Source organism: Episyrphus balteatus, chromosome 3 (assembly GCF_945859705.1).
Source record: "Episyrphus balteatus chromosome 3, idEpiBalt1.1, whole genome shotgun sequence".
Lineage (NCBI taxonomy): Eukaryota > Metazoa > Arthropoda > Insecta > Diptera > Syrphidae > Episyrphus > Episyrphus balteatus.
Window position 1 is genome coordinate 6,020,004 of NC_079136.1, and position 20,988 is coordinate 6,040,991.

Genomic DNA, 20,988 nt, shown 5'->3' on the forward strand with positions numbered 1-20,988 from the left:
GAACTTTCCTCTCACAAGTCGATAAAGCTACTTCCTAAACACGGCGAGACTATTTTTAGAGGAACAAATATTTGCCTCCTATTCGGCTTTACATTTTAAAGAGCTTGTGAATATTTGTTCAACACATTTGTTTGAACTATTCAAATAGTACAAAAATTTTGTTATTGTCTCGTTCATTATATATGTATGCTCATTTGGATATCTAAAGTTCGAGTTCAATTCTTTCTAAGTTCTACAAAAATGAAAAAGTTGATATTATTGATTGCTCTGATATTTACAGTTGCTTCTGCAGCTGAAACTGAAATCACTAAGAAAATGAAAGAGTTTGAAATTATACCAAATATTGTTCAAAGCAATGTTCCAGAATTATTAAAGGTTAATTTTAATAAACTATTTAAATTTCATTTATTTCTTTTCTGTTTTCTAGATATCCTTTGATAGTGGGGCATCTGTTAACATGGGAAATGAAATAACACCTTCTCAAGCAAAAAAACAACCTAAAGTAGAATGGAAAGGTGATAAAAATGCTTACTACACTTTAGTGGCTTTTGGTCCTGATGCACCTACACCAGATAATCCATTTATAAGCAACATTATAACATGGATGGTTGGAAATATATCTACTAAAGATGTTGGTGCAGAACACATTCTAGCTGAATATTTTGCTGCTGCACCACCAAGAGAGACAAAAAAGCAAAGACTTATTTTCCTAATGTTCAAACAACCAAAGAAACTTCAATTTGATGAAAAACCAATTAATAAATATACTGTTGAAGGTCGATTAAACTAATCGTTCAATGAATTTTCGAAGAAGTATGGATTAGGAGAACCCGTGGCTGGAAACTTTTATGTGACGAAATTTGATCCTTATGTGCTGGAAGTTTATAAACAACTGAATTGTTGTTTTGAATATAATCTAACAGAAGAATAAATTTTACAATGCTGAGACATTTCTTCAATTAATTATTTATCAAACCTTGTCACAAGGTAAAATAATTTTGATATTAAGTCCTTACAAAAAAGTTTTACTTGGTTTAATAAAATTCGTTGTGAAAATTATACTAATTTGTCGTTTAACTAAAGTTTTTCCATAAATGTTCGTTCTTGTTGATTCTCATGATTTCGAATGAGGTAGGTATAACCAAAATGAGCAACTTAATCATTTATTTTGTAAGTCTGATTTTGCTAGTTGCGTATGGTGACTGACCCGCAATATTAAATTAACCAAAAAAAATTAAATAAGTCCGTGCAAAAGTACAAACCACTGTGTTTTGTAAACAAAATTTTCTACACTACATGCACATTTTTATTCTTTATTATATTCAAAACAACAGTTTAATTTTCTATAAAGATCATCAACATATTCATCATACTCGGAACGATAAAAATTTGCTGCTACAAGACTTAAATTATATTTCTCAGCAAACGAATTTGCTGAAAATTGAGCTCGTCCTTCAATCGAAGTGTCACTAACATATGTTTCATCAAATTCAATCCTTCCCAATTGTTTATAAAGCAGGAATATGTATCGATTTAAATCTGCACCTTTTGGTGGTGCAGATCCTATATATTCGAAAAGAACATCTCCTGCAAGAATATTTTTGCCAGGAATATTTCCAATTGTCCATGTATTTAGTTGGCCTAAAAATGGATCTTCAGGATAAGGTGCATCAGGATCAACACACATAATTGTATAGAAGGCATTTTCATCAGCATTCCAATCTACAAAGGGTTGATCTTTGGCTTGAGAGGGTAAGATTATGTTTCCTTTGTCAACAATTGCTCCGCTATTAAAAACTACCTTAAAAAACAAATAAAATAGCATTTAAACAAATGATCAAATGTGATTCTGTAGAGGATTTCATTACCTGTAATGTCTCTGGTACATCTTCGTTAATCACATCGGGTATAACCTTATATTCTTTTAATGCCTTTGTTATGTCAGATTCACTTTCTTGAGATAAGCATACTTTGGAAGTAGTAACTACCAAGAGAAAGACAACAATTCTGTTCATCTTGCTGGATTCTATAATCAACTACTGTCTTCTACTGTTCACAGTGGAAAGAACTGTTTCAGATCAATGACGGAGATTCAATGTTTCAACAGGTGCAAATTTAAAACAATTTAAGCAATTTTGTTTTGTCAAGTCAGCACCTTTAGATATGAGTATGATGTATACTTCGCAACACGTAATATTTATTTGTTTCAAGTTATTCAACTTAGGAGTGGAGTAATTGCCATGATAAAAATTTAATTTATATGACTTTTTATGACATACTTGGGGTGTCAAATATTGCTTGAAGTGAAGTTTTTTTTTAACAAAAGCTCTATTAAAATGGTGGGCATTAAATTAAAAAAAAATGAGTTTAATATATGTCATGAATGTCATAAGGAACATCTGGATTTCTGTCACATTTCGGGTTAAATTTACCAATTTTTTAACCTTTACCTTTTTTATCTATTTGCGTAATTCTTCCCAAATTTCATATATTCTTTTTTTATCACAAAAAGACACAAAAGATACGTACTTGAATTTATTTTTCTGGTTCATTATATTTGAAACAACAATTCAGCATTTCATAAACTTCCATCACATGTTGATCAAATTTAGACAAATAAAAGTTTCCAGCAACAGGTCCACCCAAATCATATTTCTCGGAAAATTCCTTTAGTGGATAACTAGCTCGTCCATCAACAGTATACTTATCAATTGGTTTCTCATCAAAATGAAGTTTCTTAGGTTGTTTGAACAAGAGGAAAATTCCTCGATGTAAATTTTTTCCTCTTGGTGGGGCAACAGCAAAGTATTCAGCAAAAACATCACCTGAATCAATATCATTACCAGAAATATTTCCAACCATCCATGTTACTAGTTAACTTAGAAAAGGATCCTGTGGTGAAGGTGCATCGGCATCAAACAACACTATGGTGTAGTAGGTATTATTATCAGCATTCCATGCTACTGTCGTTGGTTGATTTCTTGCTTCAGAAGGTGTGATTTAATTTCCCATGTTAACAGATGCTCCGCTATAGAAAGTAATCTACAAAACAGAAAAGAAAATCGTGAAATCATGAAAGACTAACCTTCAATAATTCTGGAACATTGCTTTTAATAATATCTGGTATAATTTTGAATTCTTTCATTTTCTTGGTGATTTCAGATTCAGCTGACGAAGCAACGAAAAATATTGCAGCAATCAAAAATATCGACTTTTTCATATTTCCAAAACAATTTTTTCACACTGCGAGGATAATCCGTTTCGACGATCCGTTTCGAATAATTTTCTACAAAGTTTTAAACTTATAAAATAGTGAGAACTGTAACTGAATTTTAAATATTCAGCTTTTTTTTAGCATAATGTAAACACAAGTGTGTATGTAAATGTGAACATGAGCAGAGCATACAGTAAAATAATAATGAATTACCTATATTGTTTGAATTGTTCATACAAAAATTGAATACCTACGCCATTAGAAAGCAAATATTTGCTTTGAGCTTAAATATTAATGCCCCCTTCTGCGTAGGTAGTTATAGAATTTGTTTTAGCTTAGCAGTAACAAAAAACCCAGGAAAATAAGATACATAAATGAGTTTATTTTAACTCATTCAAAATAAGCCAGTAACCTTGTTGTTTATGTAGAGGTGTGCCTTTGGTTAAATTTTGTAGTTCCGGTTTTTGGCAGAATTTTGAATTATTTTCGAGCATCATTGTTAAAATGCATAAAATGTTAATAAAAAAAAATATACCCAAATTTGTTAGTCTTTGGTAATTTGAGCTCTTAAAGACTAGTGGGTGACAACTAGAATGTCTCACGATGCTTTTTGACCTAATAGAATCTTCTATAATTATACCTAGCTTAAAACAATTTCTTCTAACAGCCCTATTATGACAGAGCATCAGTTCTTTTATTAAGACTTTAAAACTAACATTTAAAACTAAATACAAATACTCCCATTTTGGTTATAATTTCACTCTCAAAAATTGCTATGGCCTAAGAATTTGTAGAGAACTAGCGTTTCTTTTTTTGTATGTTATCTTGCAACGGGTATTGTGTTTTGTGTGCACAGTGATCGGCCAGTACACTGTGATGATTGCTATTACAATGCCTAAAGGTATCAAGCATGGATTAAGTTATAAGACGGTCTCGTTCAAACCTTTTCGAAGAGGTTTTAACATGGAAAATATTTAATTACAAAAAATTGTGTAAATAGAACTTAAAACTTTTTGTAACAATGAATACTATTGAACTTTGAAAACAATAAAAACAGTTATTTGAAAATGAAATACTTTTTGGATTATAATACATACATATGATCTCTTCCTCTTGAGAATTCAATTAAATAAGGCTAAAAAAATTTGAAAAATAAGTGTATCGACTAAAGTGAAGTTATTAAGGTGTTTTAATTGTAATTGTTAATAAATTTGTATTTTAAGGACCAGTTTTTTGTTTCTGAGCGACTATCTAGGCTCGAGTATGACATAGAGCACAAATTTAAAAAACAATGTATTCATTTGTAATATTTTTCTATCGTTTTTGGTTTATGATTTTAAAGTATAAATATGATTGACAAAGTGGACTCTCGTATGGATTATCGAAAATGATTTCACTATTAACATTTTTATAGATAAAATATTTTTGACGAATTTGCAACACCCTTTTCTTTACTTTGAATGTTTGTTGAATGAATGAGATATTTTAAAAAATTTTGAAACATAAAAAAATAAACAAATTGACTTTTAGAAAATTTAAACTTATTTGAAATATGTAGGTACATTTTACGCACCAAGGCAGAACTATTACAAACATTTATTTAATATTCAACAATTATTCTTCTGGTTCATTATATTCGAAACAACAATTTAGCATATCATAAACTTCCATCACATAACTATCAAATTTAGTCAAATAAAAGTTTCCAGCAACAGGTCCACCCAATCCGTACTTCTCCGTAAATTCATTTAACGGGTAATTAGTACGTCCTTCAATAGTATATTTATCAATTGGTTTCTCATCAAAATTAAGTTTGCTTGGCTGTTTGAATAGGGCGAAGATTCCTCGGTTTGCGTCTTTTCCTCTTGGTGGTGCAATAGCGTAATATTCAGCAAGAACATATCCCGAATCAATATCATTACCAGAAATATTTCCAACCAACCATGTTACAAGATTACTTATAGAAGGATTTTTTGGTGAAGGTGCATCAGGATCAAAACACACTATGGTGTAAAAGGCATTTTTATCAGCATTCCATTCAACCTTAGGTTGGTTTTTTGCTTCCGAGGGTGTAATTTCATTGCCCATGTTAACAGATGCTCCGCTATCAAATGTTATCTAGAAAATACGAAAAGAGCAAATGAAATTAAAGAATACCAAATATATTATAATTAAAATAACCTTCAATAATTCTGGAACCTGGTTTGGAATAATATCTGGTATAATTTTGAATTCTTTCATTTTCTTAGTGATTTCAGATTCAGTTTTAGCCGAAGCAACGGCAAATGTTGCAGCAATCAATAATATCAACTTTTTCATATTGGCAGGAACTAAGACACTTTTGTTGCAAAATGTAATTTACTTAACGATCTGCTTCGAATAAGTTCCAAAAGTGTTTTAAACTTATTAAACGAAAAGAATTGTAATAAACTTAAAATATCCAACTTGTGAGTACCAATGAACATAATAGCGAATTTAATCTATTGTTTAAATTGCTCATATAAATATGATTTAGTTAGCAACAACTATCACATCTCACATGCCTCTTTTAAACTAAATACCTCATTAAAATGTAAATATTTGCTAAAATTTTAAAAATTATGTCACCTTTCTGCGAAGATAACTAGAATTTGGTTCAACTATGTAAATACTGAAAAAAAAACTAAGACAATAAGACAAATAACGCAAGTAATTAAAACTTTTTTTAGCATTCCAAATACTCAGTTTCGTCAAAACGAAAAGTTTCTTCATAATTCTCCTAAGAAACTTATAGCGCTTAGTTCAATACAAATTTACAAACGGAACCTATGTTGGTGGAAAATCGGGTGACCACTTTGTCATTGGTGTTCTCCTCATAAATGGTGATGTCCATAGCCGTATTTAGGGGGGGGGGGGTTTATGGGGGGGTTATATAAACGAAAATATAGGTGCCCTTATATTCGGAGAGTGTAGTACCTATGTAAAACATTGCGTTATATTTTTAGCTTTCTATTTTAAAATTGTTTCAAATTCGAAAATAAAACAACTTAAGTTTATAGTTTAATTTCAAAGTGAAATACTTAGCTCATGCCAAACAACTTGGATTATTTATTTTTCACACTGGGGGACTGAGGGAAAAAACAACTTAAAATCAACGAAAACCACGTTGACTCAACTATTTTTCGGAATGATTTTGCGTTGAAGACGAAAATTTTAAAATCAAAGTAGAACATCTTTAGTTTAAAGTGGTTTACTGTTATAAAACATCTTTAAATCAAAGTTGTTTCAACTTAAAAAAAAGCATCAATTTATTAAAAAATAAATTGCACGACTGGGGTCGCTCGTACTTGCTCTTATGGTAAAAGTTACTCTAATGTTAAAGCTTTTTATTGAACTAAATAAGGGAAAATTTGATATTTTCACGGAATTTCATAAATGGCACAAAAAATATAAAATCTTTTTTTATAAATTATTAAATACCGTTTCAAATGATCTTTTACAAAAAACTAAGTATGCCATTTTATTTCTTGTATAAAAAGGAATTTTTAGAAATTTTTTTTCGAAAATCGTTAGAGCCGTTTTAAAAAAAAATAATTTTTTATATATAAAAAATGTCTAACATTTTTCGAAAAAAAAGTTGGTATGCCATTTTGAAGAAATAATTAATTTAAACACAAAAACGGAATTTCAAAATTTTTTACTAACCCGTTTCCAAAAAATTGATTTAAAAAAAAAAATTTATTTATTATTATTTTTAAAAATGTGTTTTTTGAAAAATTAAAAGTTTTTTTAAATAACGATAGTTTAAATGTTTCTGTACAAAAATTTTGGTCGAAATATGTTTTGTCGTTTACGAGAAATTCATAGATCAAAAGAACCGTTCTATGGCAGGTACCGTTAATAACGGTTCAAAAAATAATTTTTTTAATTCAAAAGGAAGCTTTTATGTGCTACACTACTCACAAAAATTTTAATCAAAATCGTTAGAGCCGTTTTTGAAAAAAATTAACTTTTCTATTTCCGTTATATGACAGGTACCGTTAGTTTTGGTCCTAAAAAAAATTTTTAATTTGTCCTCTAGGGAATTACCCAAAACTGTTAAATACCAAGTTTGAAGGAAATCGCTCTATTAGTTTAGGCGGTAGCTCGAGGTACACACAGACAGACAGACAGACAGACAGAATTGCCGGACCCACTTTTTTGGCATTCTCCATCATCGTAATGTCATGTAAAATTGTTATCTCGAGTTCGATTTTTTTTTACGAATCCTAAACTTGCCCTATAGTACCTATATCGCAAGTAAAAAGAAAAAATGGGCAGCCGCTGGGGATTGTACCTACAACTCTTGGGTTACTAGGCGAATGCTTTACCAACTTGCTATCTCACTGTTGAAAATTAGAGTGATAAAATGCAACAAAAGTTGAAGTCGGACAAAAATAAAAAAATTTCTTACGTTGTTTCAATTTTATTTTGAAGAAGTATCATGTTAATTTTTTCAACATTAAATCAACGTTGAACATTTTACATCTTACGTTGCGTTTTTTCCCTCAGTGTAGTATTCCCGATTTAATTTAGGCCGTGTGTGAATTGCGTTAAATAGTTAACCACGTGTAAAATTTTTGACACTATTGAGGTTAGTACCTGTGTGGATTATTGTTTAAAATTTTTTCTGCCAAACCATCTGCGAAAAAAAAATTAACTCAAATTTAACCCAATAAATTTTTAATAGCTGAACATTTTTTATTCATTTCAATAGTGTCAAAAATTAGAATTAGAACTTAATTGATATAATAGAATATATCAATTTTTTGCTGCAAAATTTCCGTGCGAGAAAAATTTCATTTTTCAATGTTTTTATACATAATAAAGTTGTACGAACTAATTTTTTGTATAAAGCATAAGAATGGTTCAAATTTATTTCTTTAAAAAATTTCATAGCAAACAACTTATCACTCTTTGTTCCAATTTAAACAAGAGATGCCGCCGAATATTCGGCCAATTTATATTCAGTACATTTTTAAATTCTTCTACGGTAAGCAGATGTATTTTAAACTTTTAACTACGAATTTCTCTCCAAAAAAAATACTTAAAAAGGATATTGGAAAGTTTTTCGCTTCGTTACAGTTCTAATGACCATTTGCTTTAGCGGAACTAAGAATCGGCTGCAGTTACATCTAGTTGATAAAAAAAGTTTTGTGATTCCTAAAAAAAATGTTTGTTCGGTGTGAGGTAACCCCCCCAAAATGAAATCCTAGCTACGACTATGGTGATGTCCTCATCCAATAGTTTCTTCTCTATTATGTATAGAGATTAAAATGTGTTTGTTAAGAACAAAATACAAAATTTTTGGACACCAAGTGCCGTTATACTTTTCGTATAGATTTAGACCAGAAACCTTGAAAAACTTATCTTAAAAAAATGTTTATGGATAGGTTTTTTTAGATATGGATTTTGAAAGTTTTTGTGGTTGTTTTTTCAAGCCTGACCAATCTGTACAAAAAAAAAACAGGCATCTGAAAGCTAAATTAATCAATTGCAATGAATCAAAATATTTAAAAAAAAATTAATTTTTTAAAGAAAATTGCTGAAAAAAAAATTGCTCAAAGAAAAAATTTTGTGATCATAATGATAAAAGATAAAGTACAAATCTTCATTTCTCCTTCACATGTTCAATATAAAAATAAATTATTCAGTAAAAAATAATTTTATTTAAATTTTAATTGTGTTATTCATTTTTAAGAGGATAAAAAATCTCGAAATGTAACAAAAAGAGTCGAATTTTTTTATTTTTACAAAAATGGTCATAATCTTTGTTAAGAATCAGACTACACATACAAATTTTTTAACTACGAGAGTTCGAAATATTTTGAATTTTTTTTCCAGAAATTGTTCTCAAAATATCCATTTTTTTAAAAATATTTTGATTCATTGCACTTTAACATCTTAAGTGATGCAGACAAATTATTCTAAATTTCATTTCACATTTATTACTCAAGATATGACCCGAATACTAAAGTATGCTTGGAAAAACAACGACAAAAAAACTTAGAAAAATCATAAAGTAGGGGTTTTTCGAAATTTCAAAAGAACTGCATTTAATCGAAAACCGTAAGGATTTGAGGATCTGAGGGCCCTTAAGTTAACCTATCAGCATATTTCGTTTGATCCATTACTTTTGGGACACCCTGTATAAATGTTTTGACTTATTACAAGTTACTCGAAAAAGGCTACTCTAACGATTTTGATTAAATTTAATTCACGTAGTGCTATAAGAAGTGATTCTAATAAATCAGTGTTTGATAGTAGTGTTTTTCAAAAAATTCGTATAAAAAAAAGGTAAAAAGTTTAAAAAATGGGTAACAAAGTTGAACTTAAAATGAAAGATATTGCAGTTGGAAATCAACAGAACAGGGTTCTGCAAAGCAAAAAATAAACAAAAATATCGACTTTAATTTTGTTTGTGATTTGCTCTTGTGCATGACACTTCTTTTCATACAATTTATTAGTTAAGCACGAATTTCAAATTAAACTATATTTTTGAATCGTGCCACGAACCTAATTTAAAAAAAAAACGTGAAGAAAAAAACTATTCGTTTTTATCATATAAAAATGCTTACTTTTTGAACTCTGTTTTTAGTTTCCGATAATGTTCATGAGTTCGGAACCATCCACTAACCTTAACATGAAGATATTTGCAATTTCATTTCTATTTTCTGTAACCCTTGTTGGCTTTGTTAATTCTGTTTATTATTCTGATGTCACACAGCTCATGCATGATTCTGGAGTTGATTCAAATGACATAGCTACGAATAGTGTTTTCGGATTATTAAAGGTATATTTTTCTTAAAATATTTCATGGAATGAATTTCAAACAAAAAACTTTCAAAGATTACATTCGACAATAATGTGATTGCCGATATGGGAAATGAATTAACACCAACTCAAACCAAAAACGAACCAACTCTCGATTGGGATGCTGATGAAAATGAATTCTATACAATTTTAAATCTTGATCCAGATGCACCTGGAAGAGATGATCCTTTTAACGCCTTACTCAATACTTGGATGGTTGGAAATATTCCTGGTAAAGATGTTAAATCGGGAAGAGCTATATTTGAGTATATTCCTGCTGCAACGGCTAAAGGACGTGGATTGAATAGATATGTGATTCTTGTTTATAAACAACCTGGTATACTTAAATTTGAAGAACATCCAATAGATAGGTATCATTTTGAAGGACGTCAACGATTTCCATTTGTTAAATTTGTAGAGAAATATGATTTAGGTAATCCTGTAGCTGCCAATTATTATCGCACTCAATATGATTCATTTGTTTTGGAAGTTTATGAACAATTGCAATGTTGCTTTGAATTGAACAAAGATTGAATAAAGAAATGAGTTTATGAGAAAGGTTATCGTAGCCTTATTATGATAGATCAAATTTTTCTTGACCTCTCTTGATGTAAAAGAGATTGTCAACCAGTTGTTTTTGAAAAATGATCTACTGTAAATTACCATAGCGGAAATCAGAATATTGTCCCTGACGACGAATTTTTGAGAAAGATTAAGTTAAAAAAGCGTAATAATTAGGTTTGAGCATTTCAAAAAGAAACTGAACGAAAATTCGTTGAATCGTTTTTCCTCAATTATTTTACAAAGTACCTACATAAAATCAAAATATAACAAATAGTTTTGCAACAGCAACATTTTTAGATTTTAAATGGGTTGGGGTCAAAATTCTGCCGGGGTCAAAATTCCTTTGTCAAAATTCTGTTATTCAAAATTCTGCTTTTCATAGTACTGTTTTACACAATTCTTAAAAAAATGTTTAAAAGCGCCAGCTTTTTAACGTTTTCGAAACCCTTTTTTATTTTTTTTTTTTCAGAGTTTTGTAAAATCATCATCTCGATAAATTAGCTGCTTATATGAAATTACTTACTTACGAATAGGTAGATACTATGTCAATTTTTGTAATATTAATTGTTTTGATAAATCAATAAATTTAAAAATATTCAAAAATGGTCTTTAATAATAAATATCTTCTAAAAATGATAGTTAAAATTATTTAATGTCTCAAATAAAAATTAATAATCAAAAAATTTAACTAAGAAAAGGAATACGGGATCGGGTCAAAATTCTGGCTTCAAAATTATGCTTTTCAAAATTCTGCTTTTTTAAAGAAAATTCTGTTTTTCAAAAATTCTGCTTTTTTTCTATTCTGCTTTTCAAAATTCTGCTTTTTAAAGTTCTGCTTTTCAAAATTCTGCCAGCATTATACTTGAACAAAAAAATTCTGCCCATTCTGTTTTTTTTTATATTATATGCGCTGACTAAAGAAAAATACACCTCATTAATGTAATTCAACATTGGCACTTTCCTAAATTTTTACTTGCGATATAGGTACTATAGGGCAAGTTTAGGATTCGTAAAAAAAATCGAACTCGAGATAACAATTTTACATGACATTACGATGTTGGAGAATGCCAAAAAAGTGGGTCCGGCAATTCTGTCTGTCTGTCTGTCTGTCTGTCTGTCTGTCTGTCTGTCTGTCTGTCTGTCTGTCTGTGTGTCTGTCTCTATCTGGAGCTGCAGCCTAAACGAGTGAAGTGATTTTCTTCAAACTTGGTAGTTAGCAGTTTTTGGTGATTCCTTAGAGGGGAAATTGAAATTTTTTTTTTATGACCAAAACTAACGGTACCTGTCATATAACGGAAATAGAAAAGTTAATTTTTTTCAAAAACGGCTCTAACGATTTTGATTAAAATTTTTGTGTGTAGTACTACACATAAGAGCCAACTTTTTAAATAAAAAAAATATTTTTTGTACCGTTATTAACGGTACCTGTCATAGAACGGGTTTTTTCATTTCTGAATATCTCGTACAACATTAACCCGATTTAAATGAAAATTTTTATACAAACGTGTGTAAGTAAAGATAATATTAAAAATTTAGAAAATTTTAAAAAAACGCATTTTTGGATTTTTAAAAAATATTTCAAAATTTTTTTTTGAAAAATCAATTTTTTGAAAACGGATCAATGAAAAATTTTGAAATTTAGTTTTTATGTGTAAATTAATTATTTCTTCAAAATGGCATACCAACTTTTTTTTTTTAAAATGTTAAAAAATTTTTATACATAAAAAATTATTTTTTTAAAAAACGGCTCCTACAATTTTCGAAAATTTTTTTCTAAAAATACCTTTTTATACAAGAAATAAAATGGCATATTTGTTTTTTGTTTTAAGATAATTTAAAACGGAGTTTAATTAATTATAAAAACAGATTTAATTTTTTTATACTACTTATAAAATTTCTTCAAAATATCAAATTTTAAATTTCTTGAATAAAAAGCTTTAACATTATAGTTACTTTAAGCATAAGAGCAAGTACGTGCGACCCCAGTCGTGCAATTTATTTTGTTTAAGTGTCGCAAATATTTTTTAAAATGCAAAGACTGACTTTCTTTCAAATAAAATCTGTAACTTATTGGAACCGATGTTGTTTGATACAAGATATTCCTTTTCTTATTCAAATTTTTGAATATTCAACTTTATTTGACAAATTAAAAAATTTTGAATTATTTTCGGAAATGTTAAGTATTCAAAACCTTTTCTTAATATTTTCAAATTTATTCATTTATAAAACAAAAATTAATATACATTCAAAGAATGCAAATTATGTAGGTATGTAATCAAATAAACAGATAATTGTTCAAGAAGATGATTTTACAGAATTTTGCAAAAAATTAAAAAAAGGTTTGAAAAATGTTAAAAAGCGCGCGCTTTTAAACATTGTCCAAACAATTTTTTAATTTTTTGCAGAATTTTGAAAAACAGAATTATGAAAAGCAGAATTTTGAAAAACAGAATTTTGAAAAACAGAATTTTGAAAAGCAGAATTTTGTACAGCAGAATTTTGAAAGCAGAATTTTGACAAAAGAATTTTGACCCCGGCAGAATTTTGACCCCAACCTAAGGAATACTCTTCATCGTTTCTAATTAGTTTTCAACGGTATATAGATGTGAGTTATAAAATAGTCAATAGTCAGGAAAGTACCAAACATAAATTACATATGAAAACGATATGAAAAAAAAACAGAATTAGCAGAATTTTTTTCTTAAAAAAAAAAAATGCTGGCAGAACTTTGAAAGGCAGAATTTTAAAAAGCCGAATTTTGAAAAACAGAATATAAAAAATGCAGAATTTTGAAAAACAGAATTTTTTGGAAAAAAAAAACAGAATTTTGACACCAGAATTTTGACCCGCTCCCATTTTCAATTTTATCAACAATATTATGTCTTTCTCTCTTAAGTCTTTGTCTGGTTTTTTAACTTTATAGTAAACTTTTCGGATATTATTAAAAATCCTACTTCAGGATTCTATGAATAAATAAATTAAAGAACTACACTCATGCTTAAATTTAACGCACAACTTTTAAAATGCTGAAAATTCACCTCTTAACAATCTTGATCAGCTGAAACTGCACTTAATGCCTTATTTACAATGTTGCGAGCAGACGAGACGAGAGCGAGACGAGATTTTTTCTTCGTCACTTAAATCGTAAGCTATTCGGTAATGTTAAGATTTGTTTTGGGTAATTGTTTGTTTTTGACAGGATAAAGAAAAATGTGTGTGAATAGAAGGAAATTATCTGGCCAAACATCTATAACTGAATATCAATTTTACTCTCCCAACGCTCTCGTCTCGTGGTCTCGCAATATTGTGAATCAGGCATAAAGAAGAAGACAAGGGGTTCATAACTTAATTTGTTTAATGAACAGACTAATACCTATTATATGCAATACCAAGAATTGAATAAAATTATTATATTATTATATTATTATTATATTACAGCAAGAACTGTGGCCTGTAAATTTTTCTTTTTACTCTTCAAAAAACAAAATTCAGAACTTGAATTGTTAACTTTTGTTTATGTTATTTCGTCGCAGTTAAGCATTTTTGCTACAAAATAAATAAACGCACTAAATTATAAGGCCATTTAAAATAAGATATAGGGTTCTTGCTGCAAAAGTACAGGGCTCTGTGTTAATTCTGAGTAGGAGAAAAACGAAGCTATATTTATACTAACAATCCGTGGAACGCATTTAATTCTTAAAGGTCCTCAAAAATTGTTTAAGAAAACTGATTTGTTTTTTTTTTTTTTTGTTAAGAAATAATCCAAAATTCAATAATTGCAGTCTTGAAAAGAAATTTCGTTTAATCGAAATCTGATAAGAAATTTCAATTTTATTGACTGGAGAAAAATCACAAAGAAAGGAAATCATAGTTATCATTATTTTTGTGAACTTAAATAAAAAAAAAGTATGTAAATAATATATTTAATATAATTAAATCATTTATAGCATTAAATAATTCTAACTAAATGTATTGACTCTTGTTACTGTTTTCAATTGGGCCAACGTGGCGTATGCGCAACATTTTGTTCGAAATGAATAAAAAAAAAATAATAATTGATAGGTATAGAATTTCTGTCGCTAACCAACTACATGTACATAATTATCTTCAATGTTAATAACACTGAGCCTTAATTTCTTATCTTGTCAGATAAATACTTACAAACACTTTAAAATCGTTTTCAAGTTTTTTTTTTTCTTTATTTTAAGAGTAAGTTTTTTTACCTCAGTTATAAAGAAATCTAATGCCTTCGAAGTTCTTGGCCCTTTTACAGATTCGTAATGTCTGCTCTATAATTTCGTTAAAAATAGCTTGGAGAATATCATTTACCGATACATTAATCATGTTTTAATTGTTTTCATTTTTATATCTTTATACGGAAAAAAAACAAGTTTGTGTTTTTTTATCTGTGTTTTTTTTTTATTTATTTAACAACTTTTTGATATTTCAGCTTTAAAGTGTGTGTTTATAAATATAAATAAATTGTTTAAATAAATTCATCAAAGTCAAAATCCTACCTTAACATTAAAATTTTGAAAACAAATGTATGTAGCTTAAACAAAAGGTAAAATAAAAAGTCGTGTGACTATAACGTCGAATTTAGTCTTCATTAGGTTTTGTTTTCAGATACTAAGGCAATTCTCTTTTAGAGCTTATCACAGTAGGCAGTTGACAGAGATCACATTTCTACACTTAAATACTAATTACACCATGAAATTCTTCGTTATTTTAGGACTTTTGGCAGCTGTCCTAAGTTTTGCAGCTGCGGGAGATTATAATAAAGGATTGGAAGAAGCTAAAGAAGCTTACCCAGATGTTATTCAAGGTACTCCAGAAGTTATTACGGTATGTGTAATATTTATTTTAAATTTTTGCGAAATTCTCAAAACAAAAAAATCTTTTTATAACTTAAGGTTGAATTTGATAATGGGGTCTTCATGGATTTAGGGAAAAACATCACACCAACAGAAACGAAAAACCAACCCAAAGTAGATTGGAATGCTGACAAAGATTCTTACTACACTTTGGTAGTTGTTGATCCAGATGGACCATCCCGAGAGGATAATTATATGAGAGATATTCTAACTTGGTTGGTTGGAAATATTCCTGGAAAAGATATTGCAGCAGGCGATGTTTTATATGAATATGTTAGTGCTGCTCCACCAAAAGATATGGGCATGAACCGATATTTTTATTTCATCTTCAAGCAGTTAAGCAAATTGGTATTTGATGAGAAACGAGTCGATAGATACACAATTGATGGACGTATTAATTTTTCACTTAAAAATTTTACTATTAAATATGAATTGGGTAGTCCAGTTGGATTTAATTTCGATACAACCTATTGGGATCAACAGTCGAATGATCTTTACAAGCAGCTAAATTGTTGTGAAAGTTTGATGTGAGGCATTGATGACTGACTTAGAGCGGAATTCAGAGTCGTTACTCAAGTAAAAATTTTAGTCAAGTGAACATTTGCTCTTGCGTTTGGCCCACTTCAGATACTGGCTACGTAAAGAAAACCTAAGGGTTTCTTTACTTTAGGTTATGAAGAATTCCAACTGAGGAAATTTTGAAGTAAATGCTTGGACAAAAACTCAGAAAACTCATCTCAGACTTGTGCTTGAGAAAAAATTTTACTTGAGTAACGACTCTGAATTCCGCTCATAATATTTTTAATGTTCACTAATTTCGACATTATTTTTTGTATATTTTTAAAAAGTATTTTTAAATAAAACTACAATCTTTGCATTAAATAATTTAATTTTTTACTTTACCACGAGCTCAAACGAAATACTTGCAACTATTTAAGAAGTTTTTAGAGAAAAATTTGTATATTTTGAGAAAATTCCGAAATAAATACAAATACAAAGACTTTGACTTTGACTTCACATTTTGTATTTTCAGGATCAGAACACTAAAATTCCATGGAAAAGCCTGTGTAGTTAATTTGTTTTTTCTTATTGATTTGATACCCAGAATTAAGAAAATTATATTGATCCAGTTTTCAACATTTTATTTTATTCGTAAAACAAAAATAAAACGAATATTAACTTGAGAAATTTGTTTCTGTATTTTTTGTAATTAATGAAACACTCCTTTTAATTGCTTTTGATCACAAAACGAAGAATGTCATCTGATTTTGTTTGATAAGGAATTAAAAAAAAAAAGATTTCGAAAATCGTTGGAGCCGTTTTTTTTTTAAAGCAATTTTTCAAAACTTTTAGACTTTAAAAATAAAAAAGTTAGTATGCCATTTTGAAGAAATAATTAAACAACACCTAAAAACGAAATTTCGATATATTCCACTGAAGCGTTTTCCAAAAATGGATTTTTCAAAAAAAAAAAAAATTTGAAACATCTTCAAAAAAATCAAAAATTTGTTTTTTGAAAATTTTATAAAATTTTAATATTACGGCTATGTAAGCCCTTTTGCATAACAATTGTCGTTTATATCGGTTAAGAGATATTCAGAAACCAAAAAACGGTTTTATGGCAGATACCGTTAATAACTGTTCAAAAAATATTTCAGAAAAAATATTTCCATATATCAAAAATACATTGCTTACTTTTCGAGCTTAAAAATTTAGAAGATTTTCAAACTTTGTATTTGAAAAACATTTAACTCTCTAAAAATGGTTTATGTAGAAGTTTCAGTAAATATTTAAAGAAATTCACAAAAAACATGGCCAAAAAATAGATATTTAAAGAAAAATTTAACAAGAACTGAAAATCTGTAATAAAATCGACAACTTTGTAGGAATCTAAAATTTTTAAAAGATGACACGAAAAGAATTTATAGTACAAAAATTAATTTTGACCTCGATAGTTCTTTTAAAATATTATTAATTGTCGCTAAGAAATTATGAATATTAACTGAATAAAAAAAAGAAGAGTTATTTGTGAGGGGTTTAGAAATTATGTATTGTATATTTTTATATTACAATATTTTTATTTTTAACTTTTGATGTAAGAACTCTCACATTTCTTTTCAAAGTTTCTTAAAAAAAAAAATATCTTATTTTTTGTAATACATTTGTTTTATTTTGTGATTTTTCGCATATCAAAACCACATTGAATGTTTTTATTTTTAAAACTAAATGATACGCCAATAAAATACTCAACACCCCTGATTTACTATAATTACTTTACAATTCCTCTTTGGCTCTCATCATCAAGAATGCATTTTAGCATTGACATTGATGACGAAATCTAATCGAATCAAAATCAAATGACCATGATTTTGCACATTATAAATACCTCGGAAAAGACCCAAATCAGTTTAATTGAATTTTAATCGAATTGTTAAGAACAAGCGATTATCAGCAATAGAATCTGTTTATCGGGTGTATAAATTCGTAAAAAATAGTGATAATTAATTTTATCGTGAAAACTCTTGTTGAACCTTTTTTTCCTCTACGAGAAAAAGAAACTTTCAATTCCTACAAAAATAAAAAGTAAGAATTTTTTAAAAATTAAAAAAAATTTTTTTTTTAATTTTTTATATTTTTAGAATAATTTGGTTCAAAAATGAGGGTTCCGAAGTATACATCCGATGCCTTTGATAATGTTGAATACGAGGTGCGTATTACGTACACTCTTGAAACAGATCGAAGGATTATGAGCTTTGTCGATAGCCTTTGGGGCATTGAGATAACCGGTGGCACAGATCAATTCGAGCCACTTACCGTAATTGGTGTGAGCAGAACAGGCCTTGCCCGCAGAGCTGGTATCCGTTTGGGTGATGTAATCACTCAAATTAATGATACTCCTGCCGAAAATCTGACTTTTAATGAGGCGCAAGCTTTGATTCGAAAGTCAGGAAGATATTTGAGGCTATATGTAAGAGGGTGAGTAGTATTGAAAGATTTTTCTCAACCGAAAAAAAAACTATTTCGTTACATAATCATTTTTCTTCCATTTTCTTTATAGTGATGACGATGCTGACAGCGATGATGAATTCACAGTTGACTTCTGGTTCAAACCTCGCAGACCATGGAGACGTGATTTCACACCCATCCAATGGGTCTTTCCATGGAACGATAGACGTAAACCAATCTATCGTGAGTCAAATTGTTTCATGGTCTACAGCAGAATGGAAGAAAAGATCAGAGCTCGTCGTGCTGTTACCTCAAGAGTGGGCAATAAGGAATTGGGACCACCAAAAACAAGATCGTTGACACCTAGCCCACGTCCTGCCAACCAGCCCGGAGAAAATCTCTTAAATACAATTCTGAAACCTAGAGATTCACGGTATTAAAAAGCGATTAGCCAAACCTTAAACAATATAATATTAATGTTCGTGAGAGGCTCTTCCGTAAAAGAATTTATTTTTGTATCAAAACTTTAGTATAAGTTCGATTCCATTAGGTTTAAGAAATATCGACAAGACGACAATGACTGCTCTTAATTTAACGCAAATAAAAAATTTATAAACATTATAATGTCTGTTTTTTTTTTTTGTCAATGTTGATTTTTCAAGGCCTAAGGTCATCTAAACATAGTTCTCATTAATCGATACGACTATAATTAAATTAAAACAATTGTTGTTTTTTGTAGGTGTTTAATGATTCGTGCTATAAAAAATTTAATTTATTTTTATTGCATCCGCGACAAATACAGATATTTATGTGCATTCTATTTTGTAGATAATGTAGGTATATTTTATAAGATTCAGGGTTAAAAATTCTTTTTTTATTTACAAATCTTTTAAAAATCGTAAAAACACTTTGAAGGATTTCTAACTACAATATAAATATTTATAAGGAAATAAAAATATATTCACAAATTTGAAGGTTCAAGAATCTTAAATATTGGCAAGAGCCATATCATACTCCTAACATTGGGGATTAGCAAATAAATTTCTGTTTCTTAACTGGAACCTGTAAGCCTTAAAAACCAACATTTTTCTTTTTTTTAGTTTAGGCCAACTCTCCTAATGAATTGCTACATTTTTTTTTCTTGCATTAAAAAGAATATTTTTGGATTGATACAAAAAATTCTGTTGAAACAAAAATCGCAACTTGTTGGTTTGTTTAGCTTAAACTAGGTTTTAGGAGCGTCGCTGATGCACCAAGCTCTAGTCTCCCAAAAGAAGTGCTAGCATCGAAAAATACTAGGAAAGTTCACGAAATTCTTTAAACAAGCCGTATTTGCAATAAATTGCAGAAAGATATAGTTGAAAATTTAAATACATAAAAGAAGCGTTTCATTTTTAATGCCTGAACTATATTATCGAATGTCAATTAGAAAACTCTGCATTTGAAGTGTTGATGATTTGGGTGGCTCTTTCGGTGAAATAGAAAGACTTTTAAGTTGACAGGTAGCGAAGTACAAAACATAAATTTTAGAATTTTACATGAGTCAATTTCATTGCGCTTAGATAGAAGTGGCAAAATTACGGTTGGCTTACGGTTGTTGTGTTTACATCCGAAGCCAAAACGGGCTCCGTATCAAAGCTTCTAGTTTCACAGCTCTTATTGGACAAAGCTTTAGAGAAAATCTTCATACATCGATCTGATACATACGTTAAAAATCAAAGATTAAAGATTAAAGATTAAAAATCAAAGCAAAAACATTTTAAATCATACAAAGGAGATGGCACATTTTTGGGCCCAGTGTGTTCACTTACGAAATGGGTATCAAATGAAAGGTGACGGTAAGCACATTACGTGGGTAAAATATTTTCAAATTCGTTAGTGGGATTTTGGAGATATTTGAGTTTGAAGTTTCGGATTTCAAAATCAAGATTTCAGCTATTTTTGCGATCAATTAGTCGTAGAATGCGTAGAAAGGACTTTTTAGATTGGAAATTAGTTAATCTTTCTTTTTCTAGTACATCATTTTTCTCTAGGAGTTATACTTTCAGAGTAACAGAACCGCAAAGTATCTCATTCTCAGTAATTCCGCACTTAACTCTAAGGGTTGTTTAAAATATTTAAAATATCAAAAAACACACAATTTTCGGTAGTGTAACTCTGAAATAATAACTCCTAGAGAAAAATGATGTACTAGAAAAAGAAAGATTAACTAATTTCCAATCTAAAAAGTCCTTTCTAGTTTTCTGTCCGTTCTCGAGATATTGAGACAAATGCGTTTTTCAAAATGGCGGTCGCCCCACAAGACCAAACAATACGCAATCTGAGTTTGTACTTGGGATAAACCCCTCTTCAATACTGCATTCAAACTTAGCTCAAGTCATAGCTTTTTCCAGATTTTTCCCCATTGACTGAACTATAGTTTCTATTCTTATTATTTAATAGGCATATTTCAGCGCGTTTTTGTGTATTTTGCTTATTATAAGGTTTTTGTATGTTTTATAGAACTATTTTATATATAGAATTAAAGGTAACACATTAAGCTATCGAAAAATTACAAAA

At 29.1% G+C, this 20,988-nt stretch overlaps 8 protein-coding genes across 8 annotated transcripts in view; 5 read left to right on the forward strand and 3 right to left on the reverse strand.

Moving 5' to 3' along the window:
• Window positions 1-20,988, forward strand: part of LOC129914005 (stage VI sporulation protein D) — a 208,497-nt gene that overhangs the window by 69,474 nt on the left and 118,035 nt on the right. The gene's annotated exons all lie outside the window — the stretch shown is intronic.
• On the forward strand, window positions 241-790 carry LOC129913330 (putative odorant-binding protein A5). Its single transcript, XM_055991940.1, has 2 exons — window positions 241-375; window positions 428-790. Exons 1-2 carry the CDS (start codon window positions 241-243, stop codon window positions 788-790), a joined length of 498 nt encoding a protein of 165 aa, XP_055847915.1.
• On the reverse strand, window positions 1,307-2,015 carry LOC129913337 (protein D2-like). Its single transcript, XM_055991949.1, has 2 exons — window positions 1,869-2,015; window positions 1,307-1,801 (listed from the first exon to the last, which is right to left on the reverse strand). The coding sequence occupies exons 1-2, from the start codon at window positions 2,013-2,015 to the stop codon at window positions 1,307-1,309; spliced, it is 642 nt and encodes a 213-aa protein (XP_055847924.1).
• Window positions 2,536-2,862, reverse strand: LOC129913338 (phosphatidylethanolamine-binding protein 1-like). The gene has a single exon (XM_055991951.1). It carries the CDS (start codon window positions 2,860-2,862, stop codon window positions 2,536-2,538), a length of 327 nt encoding a protein of 108 aa, XP_055847926.1.
• Window positions 4,829-5,533, reverse strand: LOC129913341 (protein D3-like). Its single transcript, XM_055991952.1, has 2 exons — window positions 5,396-5,533; window positions 4,829-5,332 (listed from the first exon to the last, which is right to left on the reverse strand). Exons 1-2 carry the CDS (start codon window positions 5,531-5,533, stop codon window positions 4,829-4,831), a joined length of 642 nt encoding a protein of 213 aa, XP_055847927.1.
• Window positions 9,546-10,579, forward strand: LOC129913345 (protein D3-like). Its single transcript, XM_055991965.1, has 3 exons — window positions 9,546-9,605; window positions 9,831-10,025; window positions 10,082-10,579. The coding sequence occupies exons 1-3, from the start codon at window positions 9,546-9,548 to the stop codon at window positions 10,577-10,579; spliced, it is 753 nt and encodes a 250-aa protein (XP_055847940.1).
• Window positions 15,320-16,014, forward strand: LOC129913352 (putative odorant-binding protein A5). The gene is made up of 2 exons (XM_055991972.1): window positions 15,320-15,454; window positions 15,523-16,014. Exons 1-2 carry the CDS (start codon window positions 15,320-15,322, stop codon window positions 16,012-16,014), a joined length of 627 nt encoding a protein of 208 aa, XP_055847947.1.
• LOC129914011 (uncharacterized) lies at window positions 17,881-19,047 on the forward strand. The gene is made up of 3 exons (XM_055993040.1): window positions 17,881-18,066; window positions 18,123-18,459; window positions 18,542-19,047. Exons 2-3 carry the CDS (start codon window positions 18,140-18,142, stop codon window positions 18,867-18,869), a joined length of 648 nt encoding a protein of 215 aa, XP_055849015.1. The 5' UTR covers window positions 17,881-18,066; window positions 18,123-18,139; the 3' UTR covers window positions 18,870-19,047.